At 47.9% G+C, this 17,115-nt stretch overlaps 1 protein-coding gene across 2 annotated transcripts in view; it reads right to left on the bottom strand.

Moving 5' to 3' along the window:
• Nucleotides 1–17,115, bottom strand: part of SF3B3 (splicing factor 3b subunit 3) — a 274,045-nt gene that overhangs the window by 180,096 nt on the left and 76,834 nt on the right. For both annotated transcript variants that reach the window (XM_086945281.1, XM_086945280.1), the window contains exons 12-13: nucleotides 6,756–6,907; nucleotides 6,128–6,283 (exon numbers count right to left, since the gene is read on the bottom strand). In XM_086945281.1, the coding sequence (XP_086801407.1) occupies nucleotides 6,128–6,283; nucleotides 6,756–6,907 (308 nt within the window). The remainder of the gene's footprint in view (nucleotides 1–6,127; nucleotides 6,284–6,755; nucleotides 6,908–17,115) is intronic.

Below are 17,115 nucleotides of genomic sequence, written 5' to 3'. Positions count from 1 at the left end.
AGTAATGTATTTAAGATCAGCTTTATGAATTGGCTCAAAAGGGCGTCTCATTAGTTGTGCCAAGACAATATGTAGACGCCAAGGAGGAGGTGGTCTACGGATTGGCGGGAACATCCGAAAAACACCTTTAAAAAATTGCTGAATGATTCTGGAAGAGTAAAGAGAGTTACAGCCATCCTGACGGAATCGTGAGATTGCTGCTAGAAAGTGGCGAACGAGAGGCCTGACTTTGCTAATTGTAAAAAGAAAGGCAAGAGCTGCTCAGGAGTGGAATGTATAGGGTGCACCTGGGCCCCACTGCACCATAGACAGAATCTTTTCCATTTGAGTTTGTATGTTTTCACAGTTGAAGGTGCTCTTGCTTTTGCTAGGACCTCTCTACAATCCTGAGGAATGTCCAAATTCAGAAATTTATAGTGCTCAGGTTCCAAACCGCTAGGCGTAGAGAAGCTGGGTCGGGATAGCAAACTTAGCCCTGATCCATCGTCAGGAGATTCTGAAGAGAGCGAAGGATGATGGATCGCACAGGGACAGGAGCAGGAGTTCCATGTACCATATTTGCCTCTGCCACCTGGGAGCGATTAGAATAATGTGACCGGGTTCTTCCCTCATTTTTCGAAGAACTCTGGGAACCAGACGGATTGGTGGAAAAGCGTAGGGATATATTGTCGACCAATTCATCACAAAAAGCATTTCCGCACGACTCTGGTTGTGGAAGCCAACTTGCGTAGGACAGGCATTTGTGGTTCTGATATGTTGCAAAAAGATCCAGATTCGGGCGACCGCATATCCGAAAAATGTGGTTCAGTGTGGGCTGATGTAACTCCCATTCGTGATTCACTGTGGAGGACCTGCTTAGAGAATATGCAAGATCGTTTTGATGCTTCCGGAACATGCACTGCTGAAAGAATGACAATGCTGAATAGCCCATTCCCAAATCTGTTGAGCCGGACAGGATAGTAGAATGGATCTTGTGCCCCCCGTTTGTTTATGTAGTGCATGCACGTTGTGTTGTCCGTTTGAACCAACACCGATGTTCCTGGTATGATAGGACGAAACGCTTTTAGTGCCAAGTAAATGGCCAGTAACTCCAAACGATTGATGTGCCAGGCCTTTTGCTGAAAGTTCCACTTTCCTTTTACTCTTAAGCCTTGAAGGTGAGCACCCCAGCCTTCTAGAGATGAGTCTGTTGTGAGTGTAGCTTGGAGTGTCTACCAGGAATGAACGGCCAGACGAGACGTTTCTTTCAAGAATCCACCACTTGAGACCTTTCTTCATTCGAGGTGTGATGCTGAGTAGATCATTGAAAGTTCCAGAGACTTGAGCCCATTGATTGTCCAACTCTTCCTGAATAGGTCTCATTTTCAGCCGGCAGAAAGGGACAAGAGGGATGTAAGAAGATAACATCCCTAGGAAAGATTTCAACTGTCGGACAGAAGGGGACTCTTAACAGGAGGGAGGACGCCAACTTGTGGAGACGCAGACGTCTTACTTGCGACACAAAAGCTTTCGCTAGACTGGTGTCCAGAATGGCTCCTAAGAATATTCTGTTGAGCAGGGAGAAATGAAGATTTTTCCATGTTGAATGTGAGGCCCAGGGACTGAAAAAGGGACTTGCAGATTTGAGTGTGTTTGGAAGCCTGCTTGAATGATCGTGCCTTTAGAAGACAGTCGTCTAGGTATGGAAAAATGTGCACACCTTGCAGGCGAAGGTAAGCTACCCCTGGTGCACGAACCTTGGTGAACACAAGGGGAGCAGAACAAAGCCCGAAAGGGAGACCTTTGAATTGAAAATCCTTCCCGGCTATTCAGAATCTGAGAATTTTCCTGTGCGTTTGAAGAATGGGAAGATGAAAATAAGCATCTTGGAGATCCAATGTTGTCATGTATTCTCCTTGAGATAGTAAGGGGAGAATTCCTGAAGGGACAGCATGCGAAACGTCTGATTTTTGATGTATTTGTTTAGGGCACGTAGGTCCAGAATAGGACGCCATTCTCCAGATTTGATCTGAATGAGGAAAAACTTTGAATAAAAACCCCTGCCCCTCTAGAGTTTTGGTACCGTTGTCGATTGCACCCTTTCTTAGCAGGATTGAGAGTTGTTTTAAAAGTTCTTTGAGATGCGCAGGAGGAGGACCTCTTGGTGGAGAATTGGGAGGAATTTTTAGGAATTCGAAAGCATGCCCCCTGCGTACAATATCCAAGACCCACTGGTCTGTAGTAATTTGTGACCATTTGGAGTAAAATTGAGAGATCCGACCTCCAACCCGTGGACACTCGGGTCGGGTTAGAAAAGATTGAAGATGAAAGTCATGTCTTCTTAGAGGAATCCTTTCCTCTGTAAGAGGATTTACCTCTGTTTTGCCTGTAGAATGAAGAGTGTTGTCTGTACGATTGTTGAGACTGCGAGGAGTAACGCTGCTGACCTTGTCTATATTGATTGAAAGAGCCGCGAAAAGAGGACGGGAAACCACGGCCTCTTGCGCCTCGAAAAGTTTGCTTCTTAAATTGCAGAGTTCCAAGAGCACTGGCCGTTTTGGTGTCTTTCTTTATTGTTTGGAGTGCATCATCTATATGTTGCCCAAACAAAGATTCTCCGTCATAAGGCATATCTCAAATTTTTGTTTGAACTTCCTGACGGAAAGATGTTGCTTTGAGCAAGCCCTGTCTCCTGAGAACCGCCGTCCCTGCTAAAAGGCAAGAACCAGTAGATGAGACATCGATACAACAGTCAATCATCTCTGAAGAAATCTTTTCCCCTCATGTAGGGTCTTTAATCCTTCTGGTTTTGAAGACTCCGGAATTAACTGCACTAAAGCAGAAATGTCCGACCACATTTGTCGGTCGTATCTGGCAAGTAGGGCCATTGAGTTGGTAGCACGGACTGTTGTAGCTGCCATTGTTGAGAATTTCTTGCCTATGGCATTGAGACGCCTACCTTCACGGTCAGGTGGGGAGGATATTGGAGACGAAGTGTTACGTGATCGTCGTTGTGCCGCCTGAGTAATTATCGAATCGGGCTTTGTCTGAGAAATCAAACACGCAGGTGAAGTCGCAGGTGCTTTATATTTCTTGTCCAGTCTCGGTAGGACTGCTGGAATAGACTTTGGATTTTGCATAATTTTTAATCCTTCTTGCCAAATAAAATCAATGATTGGAATACAGAGGACTTGCTTTTGGGGCTGTACTTTAAAATCATATAAGAAGCACTCTTCTTCAGTTACTGTCCTGGGAAGTTGGAACCTTTTCGCTGCTCTTTCCATGAGTACATGGAAACTGCCTATATCAACTGGTGGGGAATCTATAGGAGCTGGAGCAGGGATGGCGTTTGAATTTGATAGCTGTCCCATTCTGAAAGTACGGACCTATCATCCAGCTCACCCTCTTCTCTCCCACCAGCTTCATCATTATTGTCATCGTCATCGTCCTCAATCACAACTTTAGGGGTCTGTTGCTGAGACCCTGTTGCAGAATCTGAAGGTGTCACCACTGGGACTTTAGTAGCTTGAACAGGAGGTTGAGGTGCTGGAGAGGCCTGTACAGATCTCGGAAACCGGCGATTATAATCATCCAGCATATACTGTATATTAGAAATTAAGATCAGGGGAATCTGTGACATTATAGGCTCAGGATGTGGTTCACAAGTAGAGTAATCATCATACTCCTCCTCTTCTTCTTCCTCAAGGTGGTCTTCATCTGAGTCCTGACATTTTATCAATAGTTCGGAAGGACTTCGAGCTGCTCTGAATCGCCCATCGTCATCGGACTCTTCATCTTCTGAAGAAAATAATACTGCCGGAGGCTGAAATGGTGTGTGAATCGGTAGTAACTCCTCTAAGGAGGAATGGCGCAGTTTAACCCCTTGTATGCTGGTGACGAACCCCAGCCGTCACGCTCCGCGGTGCTCGTGTGCTGATGACGGCTGGGGTTCGTCGCGGCCCCGCCCTGTTCGTTTGTTTACCGCAGAGCGGCGGAAACGGGCCAGCAACGAAGGGGTTAAGAGAACTAGATGACTTCAGAGGAACTAAAGCCATCGTCAACGCAGCAACCGTCGACGGAGCCGCCGCCGCAACCACAGTCGACGGAGCCACCGCCGACAAAGCCCCCGCCGACAAAGCCCCCGCCGCAGAGGCAGCCACCGAAGAGGCGGCCGCCGACAATGCTGCCGCCGCCGCCGACAAAGCCACCATCGACGACGAGGGAAGCGTCGACGGAGCCTTCTTCTGTTTAGCTGGTGTCGTCGTCTATGTCAAAGGTATCGTCGACGAGATGGGTCTTACCTTCACTGAGAAACGTCGATGGCAAAGACGCTGACAGGACCAAAGCCGTCTTCATAGATGATGATGATGTCGTCGTCGCTGGCTCGACGACGGCCGCTCTCGTCGACGGGAGAAGAGATGATGGATTTGTCGAGGACAGCAGTTTCTGAGGTAAAAATTGCGCAGTCTTAGACGCCTGAGAGTCAGATCTCGAGGGCGTAACAGGAGTAGGAAGACTGAGGGATAGAACTCACCCCTTTTGAAGTGGAAGGCTAGTCCTTGTGATGTTTCTTCACCACTTTAGGTTTAGGAGAGGTCTTCCGATGTTCACTGCTTCTCTTCAGAGATGAAGAAGTTTTGATGGAAGACACACTCTCAACATCAGAGACAGGGTTCTCTGAAGTCTTCAACTTCTGTAGCCAAGGTCTTCTGTGAGAAGATCCTACATCTCTTGCAATCCTTAACCTGATGTTCAGGATACAGACAAGAAATACATTTTTTATGAGGGTCTTCAGAATGAAGTCTCTGCTTTCGACAGCTACCACAAGGCCTGAAGAGGGATTTCTTGGTGGTAGACATTCCAAAAATAAGCTTCTGAGAGATTTGAGAAGAAAAACTGAGCAGAGCTCAGTGAGACTCCCTTCACACGACGTGCGCTAGAAAATCTGAGGGCCTGAGCCTCTGAGGAGAACATTCTAAGAGGGTGCTGACGCCTGATTGGCTGGAATTTGGACCAAAACATAATGACCAAGACAGATCATAGAAGTGATATGTTGTCTATCTAGGAAAACTCTATGGTTTGCTTTCTCTATGTATATATGCCTGTGCTATAGCTACATTACTATGATATTTACCGTGGGACTCCCACTTCGACGACGGGGAATATTCAAGCATGTGAATCTATCAAAGACACACCAATAATAGAGAACACCCATCACCCCAAATGACAACATAAAGGGGGCATGGTTTGCACAGCTGGAACATCATGCCTGACCAGCCCAGAAAAGCACATTCCAGGTAAAGTTTATTTATATTTCCACAGTCTCATCCTGGAATACGGCAGGCAATTCACTCCATACTCTGCTAATGACATCCCATCATTACACGACTTCACTAAAAGCACTAGTTGCATATGAAAGGTTTATCTAATCATGCATCCCAATAAGAGACAATAGTCCCAACAAGTGGCTCCTTGAAGCAAAATACATTTCCCAAACTCAAAGAAGATAAAACTGAGTTATACAAGTAAAATGCATTGTCAGCGAACTCCGTCAAGCCTGTGTCCTCTTCCTGCCCAATGACCTCATTCTCGCTCACTTACACATACTACCCCCTTCAGTCAATAAAATTTCACACCCTAATGCACAAAGGATTGCATTGTGAGACATGTAACGCAGCGACCAGGAACTACCATGAGATTCCAGCCTCAATCACTCGTAACTCAAACCTCCCAAGACTTAACGTAACAGTCTAAAAATACCTTGCTGTTCATTCTGTGCTTTGGTAAGCGTGCCTACTTGAAAATAGGTCTGTCTTTCCTGTTTCCATTCATATAGCAGGATTACTAACTTATATCATTTACAATTATGTTGATATTGTAACCCCCGCCGCAGTTCTATGTACCGGCTGGCTGAAAAGTGCGCTATTTTAAATTTCTCATTGCCATGCTATTTGCTAGTGCTATAAACAAATAAAGTAAATAAACCCTGGGACCATTCACTATACAATTTCACTTCTGCAAAACTCTGGAATGTGGGTATTATCTTTTAGCACCAGAATAGTCTTAACGCATGTAACAGACAGAAGTCACACACACTAAAAGCACAGAGAATAGGATTGTACAGATCTCTTTGTTACTTTGCACTTACAGGGTCCATCTCGAAATAGACCAGCTCTCCTCCGGTCAGAGCAATCACCACTTGCCGCTGGTTAACAGCACACTTAACAATTATCTTCTTGCCAGGTGTCTTCCACTCGTTTACTCTCTTGTCTGCGCGAATGTGTCGGATACCGTCTGGGTACACCTGAAAGTTTAGACATTGACTTAGCTGTATTCTTAGCTTAGATGCACTGATTTGTAGATAAACGACACAAAGTAAGCATTCACATTTTAGAGGATTGCATGAGAAAATATATATATTATATATATATATATATATATATATATATATATATATATGGAAACTTTAAGTAAATACAAGTGTTTGCCTTTTTGCAGCACAAGTTCATGGGAGCAAAGCTTTATATCTTGTAAAAACTAAAGAAAAACGTGTTCATTGCACTGCCAGGTGGGTCAACTCTAGTAGTTAGTAACATATTTGCCTCACTCCACAATGTAAAAGCATGAAATTCAGCATTTACAGCTCTCTTGCAGTGGGGCCAAAAGCAATTTGCATACGGTTGGTCCCATTTAAACAAATAATGTGCAACTTACATTAGAGGCAGGAAAGCCACTGAAACAGCCACAAGAAATGGAATATGTAACTGGATCCTTACCTGCACCAAAGCATCCTCCCCCAGCAAAGAGCAAGACAAGGTGGGTGTTGTGCCCAAGAAACCAGAGTCAGTCACTTCCTCCACAGTTTCCCCAATAGACAGTACCAGGGTGGCGTTGACGAAGGACACTATGATATAGGCATCATACTCGTCTAAGGGAGAAAAGGTCAGTGTAGAGGCTTTATTATTAGGACATCAGACAAGTCTGACATGATGCATTAAACGCGGAAACAGTATAAAAGGAAAATGCTACTTACCAGTATGCATTTGTTCTTGGCATGTAGAGCTGTAGATTCATATACTTTGCATAGAACGCCATCTGGTGTTGGGCTTGGATGTTTGAAGAAGCCTTATATAGGTGACTCCTCCTTACGATGATAGTGCACATGGGCATCGACTCCATTCCCAGATTTTTTTCGCCATAAAGGGTGATGATGGAGTTGGTAAGAAATAGAAAGAGATGCCAATGTGTGATGTATCTAAGTAAGATAACACTGCAACAGATAAACATACCCGGGTAGGCGGTGGGTGTATATGAATCTACAGTTCTACATGCTAAGAACAGATGCATCCTGTTAAGAAGCATTTTCCGTTCGAGGAATATGAGCTGTAGATTATATACTTTGCATAGACTATACAGCAGTTTTGTTTGTGGCGGTGGCTTGCCTGAATCTGTTGCAGTGGTTTGAAAAAGCGTTCTTAAGACAGCCTGGACCACACTAGCTTGTTGTTTTGCTTGCACATCTACACAATAGTGTTTTGTAAATGTGTGCGTGTAGACCAAGTTGCAGCTTTGCAGATGCCATCTATTGGAAAATTCCCTAAGGCGGCCATAGAAGCCCCTAGTTTGCGCATAGAATGAGCTCCAAGGGGAATGGTTAATATACGCTTGGCTTTAAGGTAGCATATTTGGATGCACTTCACAATCCACCGTGCAATACCTGCTTTTGAAATGGAATTGACTTTATGAGGTGGGGAGAAAGCAACAAAGAGTTTTTTAGTCTTTCGAAAGGATTTAGTTATTTCAATGTAATAGAGTAGTGCCCTTTTAACATTTAGCATGTGAAGAGCCCTTTCTGCCATTGAGTCTGGTTGAGTATAAAATACTGGTAGTTCAACAGACTGGTTAAGGTGAAAGGCAGAAAAACTTTAGGTAAACATTTTGGATTAGTCCTGAGAACCACTTTGTTGTGATGAATTTGCAAAAAATGGGTCTTGTATGGTTAGTGCCTGAAGCTCACTCACTCTTTAAGAGATGTGATGGCTATAAGGAAGGCCACTTTCCAAGTGAGGAATAGTAGTTCACATTTGTGCAGAGGTTCAAATGGAGGGCCCATGAGCCTTGTAAGGACGATATTAAGATTCCACACTGGAGAGGGTGGAACTCTAGGGGGAGTTATTCTTTTAAGTTCTTCCATTAAAGCTTTAATAGCGAGTACTGTAGTGTTGTCAGTTTTGTAGATAAGCTGCTATTGCAACTAGATGTAGTCTTATAGATGTATATGCTAGGCTACAGCGTTGTAGGTGTAACAAATAAGAAAATAATTTTCAGTGGAAGCATCTAGTGGATTGATTTTATAATTTGTACAGTAAATTACACATCATTTCCACTTTGCTGCGTAGCATGCTCTGGTAGTAGGGACGTCTAGCCTCTTCAATGACGTTCATGCAGTCTGGAGCAAGTTAAGGTAGCCAAACTCTAAGGCTTCAGGTGCCAGATCACAAGGTTGAGTTGACTGGGATCTGGATGCCTCATCTCTCCATGGTTCTGAGTGAGAAGTTTGGGTGAGAGGTGGTGTTTTTCATGAGAAACTACTGACATTTCTAAGAGGATTGTCTACCCCAAACTTCCCTGACCGAATGTGACGTTCCAACGCGATCAAAATAATTGCGGTACATTACATCGCAGTTTTTATAACGAAAGTCGTTACAACAACTTGCTCTAGAGGGCGCTGGACTTAGGAATAGTATGATTTACTATTCCAACACCAGTCTACATACAGTAGGGAAGGTGTTGGAATGGTAACTCATACTATTCCTTAGGTTAGAGCGCCATCCAGTGCAAGTCGTTGTAACGACTTGTGTTGTAATACACGCGATGTAAAAGCATTGCAAAGCAATGCCTGCGTGGTAATGGATGTTTCCCTCCCTGACCAGTTCATCCATAACGCATTGCCTGTGGACAATGGGTGTGGATACAGAGACGTGAAGGTTGGGCATTTTGTGTTTTGGTGTGTAGCAAACAGATCTATTTCTGGGTAGCCCCACGCCTCAAAGAATGGAAGATGAACTAGAGGATGAAGTTCCCATTTGTGGATCTGTTGTTGTTGACGATTGAGCAGACAGACCTGCAATTTGATTGTGTACTCCTGGGAGGTGTTCGGCAAGGAGATATAGGTTTTGTGGAAATGCCTATTTCGATATGCTTGAGATAAGTGTGAAAGCTATAGAGTTTGTGTCCCTCCCTGCTTTTGTATGTAGTACATTGCGGTCATGTTGTCTGTGCGGACTAAGACCGCTTTGCCTACTAGATGGGAGTTGAAAGGATTTTAATGCCAGGAAAAATTGCCAGTAATTCCAGGTGGTTTATGTGGAATTGTTTATGTTGTATAGTCCATATGCCTTGAATGGTATGGTTTTAAAGATTAGCTCCCCAGCCAGCGAGCGATGCGTCTGTTAGCACTATCTGTGGAACCGGGTCGAGGAACGGCCACCCTTTGGAAAGGTTTTGTGTTTTCCACCAGTGCACAGAGCGATATGTGCAGCTGTCCACCAAGACCAGATATGTTAGCTGACCTTAAGCCTGGTTTCATTAATGTGCTAAGCATTCCTGTAGGGGACGCATGTGGAGTCTGCATAGGGGACTATTAGAATGCAAGAGGCCATCATCCTCATTAATTGCATGAACACTAAAGCTGGTAAAGAGTGTTGAGGCTGAAATTGTAATATTAGTGCCTGTATGTTGCGTATTCTGACTGGGTTGGGGTATGCTAGAGCGTTGAAAGGATCTATTGTAGCTCCTAGATAACATTTGTGTGTCGGATGGTTGGAGGTGGGACTTGGTGAAATTCACTGTGAATGCCAAGTCGTGAAGCAACTGAATTGTTTTGCGGGTGTGGTGAATGCAGCTGCTCCGTGACTTGGTTTTTATGAGCCAGTCATCCAGATAAGGGAACACATGAATGTGTTGTCTTCGTAAGTGAGCAGCAACTACTGCGAGGCAGTTAGTAAAGACTCTGGGTGCCGTGTCACTCCGAACGGGTGGACTTTGAACTGGTAGTGTTGACCGTCCACCAGGAACCTAAGATTTTCTGTGAAATTGATGAATGGGAATATGGAAGTAGGCGTCCTTTAAATCCACAGTGGAAACAAAGTTGCCTTGTTGAAGCAATGGGAGCACCTGTTGGAGGGTGACCATGTTGAAGTGATCTGTCTGAATATAGAGGTGTAGTGGTCTGAGGTCCAGTATTGGCTTGAGAGAGCAGTCCTTTTTTGGAATTACGAACTATAGGGAGTAAACCCCTCTGCCATGATGAGGCAAGGGGACTGTTTCTATTGCATGCTCTAAAGGACATTGGGTGTTGCCTGGGAGGGATATTTGGGGGGAGTAGAGGAGAGTTCTAGGCTATAACCACACAGCATTATTTTTCTCCTTCTTTGCCGTCCCGGCTCAGTGGTCTTGTTTTCTTGATGTATTCTCCAATCCTTTTCGGTAGATTTCAGTCTTTTTCTACTTCTTTTCTCCGAAAAGCACAAGTTACTTACCTTCGGTAACGATATATCTGTAAGAAACAGTAGTTCGTGTTAGAATCCTTACCTTAGAATATCCCCAGGCGTCAGACTGGATCCAGAAAAGTTTTCATAGCAGTACCCTGCGTGTCGGTAGGCGTCGTCTGCGGCTCTGCGTCAGTCGTCGTTGGCGCCGGGATGACGGAGTACTTGGACGCCGCCCTCGCGTGCTGACGTCAGTTCTTATACACAGCTTTTCCGCGCCAGAAACGCAGAGCCATGATAAAACCAAACACTGGTGCCATGAAAACTAGGGCTCTGAAAAGGGATGACATGAACCCTAGATATCGGTTCGCAGAACGAGGAGGATGGGTGGGGTGGTAAGATAATCTAACACAAACTACTGTTTCTTACAGATAGATCGTTACCGAAGGTAAGTAACTTGTGCATCTGAAAGAAACAGGTTAGTGTTAGATTCCTTACCTTAGAATAGATACCCCACCTTAGAATAGATACCCCAGAAATACCAACCCCGGTGGTGGGTCTGCGAACCAATGATCACACCAGAAAGTCCTGGAGAACAGAATGGCCGAAAAAGCCGTCTCGCCGGACTTGGCTGTCCAGGCAGTAGTGTCTAGCAAACGTGTGCAGCAAGGCCCACGTAGCTGCCTGACGGATGTCCTGCAAGGGGACTCCCCGACCAAGGGCAGTAGTAGCCGCCGTGGCCCGAGTAAAATGGGCACGTAGCCTCACAGGAGGCTCCTTTCGAGTCAAAGAGTGCCAAGCCTTGATGCACAAGACAACCCATGGAGAAATGGTCCGTTTGTGCACCGCCCGTTCCTTCTTAGCGCCCACGTAACCAACAAAGAGTTGGTCATCCACCCGGAACTGGTGTGTGCGTCCAGATAGAATGAGAGCGCACGTTTTGGGTCCAGACGGTGGAGCCTCTCTTCTTCTTTCGAGGGATGCGGAAAGAAGGTGGGCAAAGTGATGGACTGCCCGATGTGGAAGGCTGTGACTACCTTCGGCAGGAAAGAGGGTTGTGTCCGCAACACAACTTTGTCCGGATGGACAGAAAGGAAAGGAGGTTGAGAAGAAAGAGCCTGGAGCGAACTCACTCTCCTGGCAGAGGTGATGGCAACCAGGAATGCAGTCTTAAGAGTAAGGAGACGAAGAGGACAGTTATGAAGTGGCTTGAAGGGAGCTCACATCAGAAAAGTCAGAACAAGGTTCAAGTCCCACTGAGGCATCACGAAAGGAACAGGAGGGAACATATGAGTGATGCCCTTCAAAAACTATTTACAACTGGGGACTTGATCAAAGAGGGCTGATCAGGGAGCCTTAAATGGGCGGAAATGGCAGAGAGGTGGCCCTTTAGAGGGCCCAGAGCAGAGCCCTGCTGGGCAAGAGAAAGAAGAAAGAGGAGAACCTCTGAAAGAGGGGCAGAAAGGGGATCCACAGCCTTTGCTGTGCACCATGCAACATATTTGTTCCACCTGCAGGCGTATACCAATTTTGTGGAGGGACGTCTGGCTGCCAGAATCACATTACAGACTTCAGGAGGCAAGTCAAATAGCCTCAACTGCCACCGCTCAATCTCCACACATGTAAGTGGAAATTGGACAGGTTCGGGTGGAGGACCGTCCCCTGCTGCTGCGACAGAAGGTCCTCCTGAAGAGGCAGACGAATCGGGGGATCGACAGACATGCTGAGTAGCTCGGAATACCAGTATCTTCGTGCCCACTCCGGAGCCACAAGGATGACTTGAGCCTGGTCGCGTCTGATCTTCTTCAGCACTCTGGGCAGAAGTGGTATAGGCGGAAAGGCGTACAACAGACCGCAACTCCACCCGCAACGAAAAGCGTCTCCGAGCGAGCGCCGCCCTGGAAACTCCAACGCGCAGAACTGATGACATTGCGCGTTCTCTTCTGTGGCGAACAGATCTAACCAAGGCTCTCCCCACTGCTGAAAGAGGTCTTGCGCCACGTCAGAGTTCAGACGCCATTCGTGATCCATCATGCACCAACGGCTGAGTTTGTCCGCCCTGGCGTTCAGGGAACCTCCCAGGTGTTAAACCACCAGGGTCACGCCCTGATGTTCCAGCCACTGCCAGAGGCGCAAAGTCTCCTGGCATAGGGTCCACGACCCCACCCCGCCCTGTTTGATGCAGTACCACATGGCGGTGGTGTTGTCCGTGAACACCTGCACTACAGTCCCCCGGACAGAGGGGAGGAATGCCTTCTGTGCAAGCCGGAACGTCCGCAGCTCCAGAAAGTTGATGTGGAGCCAGGACTCCGCCGGAGACCAGAGTCCTCTGATCTCCGCCAATCCCATGTGGCCCCCTAGCCCTGGAGGGACGCGTCCGTCACAACTACGTGCTCCGGTTGGGGTAGGGATCGGTCGCTGACCCAATCGCAGTCCGTGAGCCACCACTGCAACTGTCTTGCAGTGCCCTCCGAGATCAAGACATGTTTGGACAAGTTGCCCTGATGCTGGGCCCACTGAAACTTCAGGTCCCACTCCAGAGCCTGCATCCGCCACCGGGCGTGATGCACCAGAAGGATGCAGGAGGCCATCAGCCCCAGAAGCTGCAGCGTCAACTGACAGACTCAAGATAACGGCTGAAAGATCGGAATCAGAGCCTGAATATCCCATACCCGCTGTTCGGGAGGATAAACCCGAAACTGAGCCGAGTCTAGAACCGCTCCGATGAAGATGAGCTTCTGAGAGGGACACCGGTGTGACTGCACATTGATGGAGAACCCCATCATTTTCGTGAACACCCGTGGGCCGCTGGTAAGGCCGAAGGGGAGCACGGTAAACAAAGTGCTAGTGGCCTACCGTGAACCGCCGGTGGGCCAGCAGTACGGGGATGTGAAAATCTGCGTCCTGCAAGTCCAACGCTACCATCCAGTCTCACGGGTCCAGGGCAGCTAAGACCTGAGCCAAAGTCAGCATCTTGAACTTCTCCTTCCGGAGGAAGCCGTGGACATTCCGTAGGCCCCCTTTGCCCTTCTTGGGAACCAGAAAGTAGTGGGAGTAACAACCACGTCCTAATACTGGCCCAGTCCGGATATGACTGGCACTCACGTGCCAGGGTGTCCTCAGACCCCCCCCAGTCTCCCTCGACGTCCATGTCCTGAAATTCAGGGATAAAGGATGGACCCAGATGCTCGAAGAATTCCTCTTCGGCCGGCGCCGAATGCGGCGTCGAACGACACAGCTGTGACGCCGGATCTGGACCGAGGGGTGGACCAGGGACGGCGTTGTGCGGGGGAAGACACCCCAGGGGCCGACGCTGGTGGGATCGTAAGGTCGACCAGCGGCGACCCGGATTCGGTGGGGCCCTGCGGCGTCGGGACCAAAGTCGCCGAAGCACCAGACAGTGCCAGGGCCAAAGCACCCGGACCGCTTGGGCTCCCAGTTAGGGCTGCTTGGCCCGAAGGCGCCGCGGAACCAGACGGAGGAGAGAGCGACCTCATGGCCATGAGGAAGGAGTCTATCTCCTCCGGTGTCACGTTCTGCCCAGGGTCCGGCGGGTATGGAGCAGGCCGCGACGTCTTCGGCTCCGGCGGAGCCGCGTGGGCGTTGTGACCCGAAACCCGGCCGCGTCCTACGAGCGTCGGGGGTAGTAAGAAGAGCGAAGTCGCATCTTCGACTTCTTGTCCCTCTTACCAGAGGACTTGGAGCCCGACGAGTGGTGTCGACTCCGGCCCCGCGACCTCCTTCTGGACCGGGGTCTCGAGCAGCGCAGGGCCGACTGCCGGAGCTCGAGGCGCTTACGGGACCGCTCCCGCCTAGCCTTCGACGTCTAGGCCCGACAGTCGGGGCACGACTTGTCATCGTGGTCGGGCCCCAGGCAATGTAGGCACCGGCCACGGGGGTCGGTAACCGACATCTGTCGGCACAGGGCTTGAACCCGGGCATCCCTACCGGCACCGATTGAGTCGTAGACTCTAAACGGATCCAAAAGGATCAAAAAAGTTTAGTCAAAAAGTGACTAAAGGGTACCACTTTCTCCGGACTTGCGCTTGCTGGCGTGGAAAAAAAAAAGAACTGACGTCAGCGTGCGAGGGCGGTGTCTAAGTACTCCGACAACGTCATCCCGGCGCCAACGACGAACGCGGAGCCGCAGACGACGCCTACCGAAGCGCAGGGGTACTGCTACGCAAAATTTTCCGGATCCAGACTGACGCCTGGGGATATTCTAAGGTAAGGAATCTAACACTAACTTGTTTCTTTCAGATCTCTGGAACCTCTCGGTGACGATCCAGACCCAACGGCGGAAAAAAGAATCTGAAGGCGGCGCCCAAGGGTGGGAGCTTCCGCAGGAAGCGTGCCGATGTCACAGGAAGTTTTGTAAAACTAAGGAGTTAAGCCCATAAGGGCATTGGGGTAGGCTGTCACAGGAAGGACACCAAAAGTTGGGACGTCGACACCCACCTTGGCTACTAAAAAAAAAGAAAAAAAAAAGAAGAAGACTACGATTATGGACCCAACCACTAGACCGCGGAATAATGCACAGCATAGTGAATCCAGAAAATCACGCTGTAAAACTGAGTGAGACTTCCCCCAACAGGAGTGGAATGGTCGGGGTAGTGTGGGGAAGTCGCTGCTTGGTGGTAGGGGAATTGCGGGTGTCGTTACCTCTGGCTCTGCCCCTATTATTGTTTCCTCTGTATCCTCCACGAAAATATCCTCTGGAGGAGGCAGATTAATTGGAGCTTTTATAAGATGATGAAGGATTTTCTGACTACATTGTTTTTGAGCAACCCCTGTAAAAGGTGAGGCGAAAGAAACCCCTGTTGGAAGGTAGTTGCAAAGCCCACATGGACTTAGAGGTCTCTGTATCCTTCTTCATTTTCTCCAATGAAGTATCGACTGTAGGTCCAAAAAGATGTTCTTGATCGAAGGGCTGACTGAGTATGGTGGTTTGAACTTCTTGATTGAATCCAGAGATTTGATGCCAAGCGTGCCTACGTAGTAATATGCTGGTGTTAATGGCATGAGATGCTGTATCAGCCACATCTAGGGCACATTTTATGGAGGTGTTAGTTATAAGTTTGCATTCCTGAATGAGTTCATTGGCTTTGTTTTCGTGTTCCTCTGGTAAGTGCTGCATTAGTTTTTCCAGCTCGTCATAATGCGCTCTGTCGTAGCGCGCTAAGAGTTGAGCATTGGCAATGCACCAATGATTGGCAGCCTGTGACGCAATTGTTTTTCCTGAAGCGTCTATAAGCTATGACTCCTTGTCAGGAGGAGGTGCGCCGCCTGTATTTTGGGAATTAGCCCTTTTACACACGTCAGACACAACAAGAGAGTCTAAAGGTACCTGGCCTTTGAGATACACTGGGTCTGTGGGAGATGCCTTTTATTTTTTATCCACCCTTGGTGTAAGTATTCGGGCTTTAACAGGGTCTTTGAATACTTCAGTAACGTGTTTTAACATGCCTTTTTGCATGGGCAGGGCGTGGGTGGTTTATGTGAGGGTGCAAATGTTTCCACTAAGAGGTCCACTTCTAGGGGATCAGTGTGTAGTTCCACCCCATGGGAGTGAGCAGCCCTATTAATAAGTTGTGCAAAACCAAAGTTATCAGGTGGTGATGGCCCGGAAGAATACAGATCAGGGGTCATTGTGTAGATCTGGATCTTGATTATAGTCATCCCATGGGTCTGTGTCCTGTGGTATGTTATGGGTGGCATCTTCCCCCTAGTGGATCCCCATCATCATAATCGTCCTGTGGTGCAGGTGAGAGTAGGTGATGGCGAGTTTGCTGGTGAAATAAATAAGTTCGGATCAGGAGGAGGCGGAGAGGGAGGTATATAAGGGGGAGAAGGGTTAGTACCCATGTCCTTGCATTTGAGAGGTATGCGAGAGTCCTCTGGGAGATCTAGTTCCCTTTTCTTATAAGGTTTGGGGAGAAGGTGGCCAGTTTCGGGGTCAATATGCAGTGTTTTCTGCTTTGGATCCGAAGAGTCTAGAGGTATGTCTTGCTGGGGCGCCAGAAGCTTGGGGTGTAAAGTGTTCCCTAATATGGTTAAAATGTGAATGTTTTGTACGGGTTTTCGACCCTGAAACCTTTGGTGAGGGAGTTTTCGGTTCCGAGATTTTCTTCGGCTCTGAGACTTTCAGTTTGTCCTCTTTCTGCTCCGAAGCTTTGTCATTTGGTGGCGAGGCTTTCGGTGTCGAAGGGGTCTTCGGTGCCGTCAAGGAAGGGTGGGGCACCCGCTTGGTTTTAGGCTTCGGTGCCATAGGTGTATGTTCGGTGCCGGAATGGGGCCGACTCGAGCCCGAGTCGGAAGGCTTTTATTTTGGTTTCATAGGCAGGCTCAAGGGTTGGGCATCTGAAATATGTTCATGGTGTCGACCTGAGGCAGAGGGCAAAGATGTTACCGGAGCCTTAGGTTTGGTGACGGCCTTGGTGTTAGTACTCACTATCCATTGAGCTGGGGTGACGTTCTGGCAGTCTTCCTCTGATTCGTCAGCTTCGGACACTGAGATCTTCTTCTGCAAGTTGGAGTTCTGGATGGACATTAGAATCTGCTCAGAAGATGTCTGGAATCGAACTGCTGCTGTGGGACATTTTGTGACGTTGACCTCGACGATCAAGAATGGCTTTCTTCGACCGGA

The sequence above is a fragment of the Lissotriton vulgaris genome, chromosome 12 (assembly GCF_964263255.1).
Source record: "Lissotriton vulgaris chromosome 12, aLisVul1.2, whole genome shotgun sequence".
Lineage (NCBI taxonomy): Eukaryota > Metazoa > Chordata > Amphibia > Caudata > Salamandridae > Lissotriton > Lissotriton vulgaris.
The sequence above is the reverse complement of the archived record's forward strand: the minus strand, read 5'-3'. Positions and strand labels throughout refer to the sequence as shown.